General features: G+C 39.0%; 1 protein-coding gene across 1 annotated transcript in view; it reads left to right on the forward strand.

The window, feature by feature from the left end:
- LOC107700666 (receptor-type tyrosine-protein phosphatase U-like) overlaps positions 1-4,826 on the forward strand; it is a 103,790-nt gene that overhangs the window by 66,570 nt on the left and 32,394 nt on the right. Inside the window, exons 13-15 of the mRNA XM_016502403.1 lie at positions 1,660-1,689; positions 1,898-2,058; positions 4,216-4,403. Coding sequence (XP_016357889.1) covers positions 1,660-1,689; positions 1,898-2,058; positions 4,216-4,403 — 379 coding nt within the window. The remainder of the gene's footprint in view (positions 1-1,659; positions 1,690-1,897; positions 2,059-4,215; positions 4,404-4,826) is intronic.

Below are 4,826 nucleotides of genomic sequence, written 5' to 3' on the forward strand. Positions count from 1 at the left end.
GCTCGGTTTACACCTATCGCCATTTCTAGCCACTGGGGGACCATAGGCAGGCTAGGGGAACTCATATTAATGTTAAAAAACCTCATAAAGTGAAATTTTCATGCCATGGGACCTTTAAAGAAAATTGGTCCCCTGAAATGCTTAGAAACATGCAGTGTTACTCTATGTATTGACGTCATTTTAACTGAAACAGGAAGACAGGGCGGGACATATCAAGCAGCCCCGCCCCTTTTTAAAATAGCCAATAGCGTTTGTTTATATCACAGGTTGGGCTAGAGCCGTGTCTCTGGACCGGAGCAGAGTGTGTGTGCGGTGCGGTGGTTAGCGTGACACAGCACAAAACCAGACTTCTTTTTTTCCTCAATGGAAAGCATATTTACACTGTTTGAATCGTTCCCTGTCCCCTATATAGTGCACTACGTGCCATTCACTGTACAGAAAATACTAATTCTGTGGACAAGTGACCGATTTCAGCCACGGCTTCAGCGTCTATTTTATAGTGTAGGGGATTCTAGAGAGCATTTGATTGGACAGAAAGTTTGATGAGAAGCTGAAGTACGATGTGACGTCAAAAAAATCGTTGAGCCGTTTTGGTGGAAGTGACAAACTGCAAGCTTTGAATGCTTATATCTTATAAATGTGAATTTTGTCACTGTTTTGGAACACACTGCCTTATAGATAACCTTAAGACTAACATATTGATACTAACACCCAAAAAACTTTAATTTTTATTTCATGGGGACTTTAAATAAAAATCTACTTTACTGTTTTGTCTAAAAATAATTGAAAATCTCCACCAAAAAAAATGTGACACCAATATATCACACATCCCTAGCTAGTTTTAGTGGTTGACCTGGTGAACTTTCTTGATCAACCTGGTTGGATCTGATAGGATCTGATCTGAGGGGATCCATCTTGTAACCAGCTACCAAAAGAAAACCAGCTTGACCACCTTTGGCTACTTTGTTCTGGTACTATATTTCTAGCTCAGATATTATGACCAATTTGTTTGCATTTGAGCATTTTAGTTATCAGCACATACCTCTTCAGCCTCTCTCTTTCATTTTCTGACCACTGGAAAAAAAAAAGTGCAGTGAAACCTCAACGCAGTCATTTAGCCGGAGATAAAGTGTCACAGGAACGTGCCTACTTCAGCTAGCGATGGGAGTCCTTCCTGCTGAAATGGAAAGAAATATACCAGGCCTTTGTGTAAAACAGAAAATTTAAGCCATTTAATCCAAATGCACCCCAAAATTGAGTTGAAGCTTGTAATACTAATGTAGATGGGAGTGCTCTCCAAGCGTTTCATTGGACAGTTTAGCAGATCTTGGGTTAGATTGCGCTGCTGAATTGCTGTGAAGGCACGACTGCGGAGAGCGAATATGAAAGTCCCTCTCAGCAGGCCACTTTGTTGAACTCGTTAAAAGCAACACGATGACGTATTTGATTAGGCTGCCATTTCCCGCTCTGGCTGAGGCTTTGTGCATATCTGCATGTGTCCCATTACTCGCATGGCAAATGCAAGCTGCTGACGGCTTGCCATTTTTCACTCTAATCAGAGCTCTACCAGTGCTTGCATCTCATGTCCCTTCTTCTTCTTGTTCTCTTTTTTCCCCTTTTCTTCTTTTCCTCTATTTATTTTTTTCTCTCTCTCTCCAGAAGGGATTACTACTCATACTCTTATTATCCGTAAGTGGCTTCTTCTCCATTGCACATCATCATTTCTCATGGCTTTTTTGTGCGCTTATTAGAGAGGGGACGGCAGCGGAGTGATGATCTTCTCTTTCTCTCTCACCAACTCCCCTAACTCGCCTCATCTCTCTCTCTCGTTTCCTTCACGTTCCATATCTCTACCTCCCCTTCTCCTCTCCTCGCCCTCTTCTCTCTGTCTCCTCAGTAGGAAGCCGGTGAACATGAATAAGACCCCCATTACGTACAGGCAGGAGAAGAGTAATATGATGGGCTCCATGGAGCGCAGTTTCACTGATCAGAGCACTCTGCAGGAGGACGAGAGGATGGCCTTGTCATTTATGGACACCCATACGTGCAGCACTCGCAGTAAGATGTGACAAGACACAAGCATACACCTCAACTTGAACTTAAGCTTAATTGCTGACTTAAAAACCGAACTATGCGGTTTTATCATTTGGATTTAATTCTGGATTTTGCGTTGAACAGAAACTATATATAATCTGCTGTATTAATGAAGCAATGCATGGGGAAAAAACTAATAACAGAGTAGCATGCACTTGTCTTGCTTTGTTTCAACTCATTTATTCCAGTTAAATGAACTTGCACATTGCATTACACAAACCGAAACAATGACTCCAGAGCTAATACTCCTGACAGATAATGAGGAGTGACAACTTTCACATCAACAACAGTAGCATCCATATAACTGATTCAGGTCGCATTGCATGATGGGAACTCAAGTAGGTCTGAAGTTATGAAGGAATAGTTCACCCAAAAAATGATGTTTCTGTCATGATTTGCTCACACTCATGTTGTTCCAAGCACATCAGACTTTCTTTCTTCCATGAAACATAAAAGGAGAATTTGGATGAGGACTGTGGATGTCAAGCTCCAAAATGACACAAGGAACCATGAAAGTATGATAAAAGTCTTCTGAAGCCACATGATAGCTTTGTGTGAGAAACAGACAGATATTTAGTAATTCTTCACTGAAAATCTTGATTGTGTGAGTTCATAATCGCGGTAATCATGTCCAGTTCAGAAAACAATCAATCTTTTGAGTCAGATCTTTTCAGCGAAGTGGTTGATCCGGTTCACAGAACCGGTCTGAATGATCCTGTTCTCAGATTTAAATCAATGATTCAATAATCCAGTCAGTCAGTGGTTAACAGCATATCAGTGAATAACAGCTTAAATTTTAGTCTGTTCCTTAAACACAGCATGCCTTCAAAACACAAAGCACCCAAGTCATTTTGACTGCTTGTATGATATTTTTATGCTATTTTCCCATTCATTTTAAAATCTAAAAAGCTCCAAAATAAAAATTTTAAAAGCCTTGATATTTCACTGAAAAAGCAACTATTTCTCCTTCATGTGTTCGACATGAAAAAATATAGGGGTTCAAAACCACGTGAAGGTGTGTAAATGATGACAGAATTTTCATTTTTGGAGGAAACTATTCTATAAAGTTCATTAGACTTTGAGTAGAAAAGGCAGAACATAGAAACAAACAAACAAACATATTTTACTGTTTAAAAATTCTTACATTTGTTTTCTCACACTCAGAGGTGCTAAAAGCGAGAGTATCAGGCACTAATGGCAAAGAGTACAAATGAATGGATACAGACTTTGTCACGCACACAGTTAAAGTGAAGCTTAGGGACTTACTCGGTCACCTCCTGTTAATTTGTCCTCATTTGTAGGCAGTATGAAAGCTTCATCAAAGCCACAGTCCTTCTGTAATCACTCAGTCTTTCACAGCTCTAAATATAAGATGCAGTGCTGTTGATGTAGTACATTCTCATACTCATTCTCCTCTGACATAAGACTATAAATCCTAATATAAACATAAATCCATGAAAAAGTAGAGTGAATGAATAGTATTCTTAAAAATGCATTTATGAACACATATTCGATAAACATAACCAGTTTATGAGATGCAAATGGACTCAGATCTGCACCAGAAGCTCATCCTTAAAGGCATCATGGTCAAGAAGAAATTAGAGCATGCAAAAAAATACAAGTTGAAAAATGCTAATAACATCCGATTCAAAGGTATCTAACTCTGCAGGCTCTGAATAGTTGATGTCTCAAAGAGAGAGATCTCTTGATCAAAATGAAGTTTTAATGGCACGTCTCCGAGCTGTCTTGCCACATTTTAAGAGTCTACTGCGTGGAATATACTGTCTGGGTTTCTTCTTTCCTATTTCCATTGAGAAATGAGTAGCAGACTGCTAATTTATTTGAATACACAGCCCTAGTCATGAATTTATAATTGCTCCCTGATCATATTTATGAATACCAATTATAAACACAGAAGATGAAGTGCCATAAGGGGATGATAATTCTCAGATTAACCCATACTTGTTTGGAGTTTTGTTATTTTTATAAAATGTTTATTGGTTATGACATTTTTCTAAGATACCTGAGCTGCTTCAGGAATAGCTGTTTCCTATACTTTTATATCCTTATATGAAAGATATCATGCAAACATTTGATCTGTGCTTGTTCATTTTTGCCAAGGTGATCCACGGAGCTCTATGAATGAGTCCAGCAGTCTGCTGGGTGGATCGCCTAGACGTCAGTGTGGCCGTAAAGGATCACCCTATCACACGGGTCAGCTTCACCCAGCAGTGCGTGTGGCTGACCTCCTACAACACATCAACCAGATGAAAACCGCAGAAGGTTATGGCTTTAAACAGGAGTACGAGGTAGGTTTTATTTTATTTATTTATTTTTATTTTTTTACAGACATGTAAAGTGACTGATTTTTTTTTTTTGTGAGCAACATGTTGTAACTAACCAGTTTATTTTACTTTATTTTTGCAAAATAGTGGGTATGTCTTAATACAGTAGGAAATTGTAAGATAACAGTATATTTGCTACTCACTGCTTAACTTTGTCAAATCCAGCAACTAGTTTTTCCTCAGTAGCACTCATAGTAGCAGCCTGGGAACTCAAAACACTTTGTATCCTAGATGATGTATACTTGTTTGCTTGCTACCAAATTTTGTATAAACCCAGCTAATTGGATAGGAACTTTTGATTTCAGCCAGCTAGTGTTTTTTTTGGGGGGGGGTTTTTTTTTCGTCATGCCTGGAGCTGATCCATGCTGGTCGCTGAGGAAATACATC

This window comes from Sinocyclocheilus anshuiensis, unplaced genomic scaffold (genome assembly GCF_001515605.1).
Source record: "Sinocyclocheilus anshuiensis isolate Anshui unplaced genomic scaffold, SAMN03320099.WGS_v1.1 scaffold782, whole genome shotgun sequence".
In the NCBI taxonomy this organism is placed as follows: Eukaryota; Metazoa; Chordata; class Actinopteri; order Cypriniformes; family Cyprinidae; genus Sinocyclocheilus; species Sinocyclocheilus anshuiensis.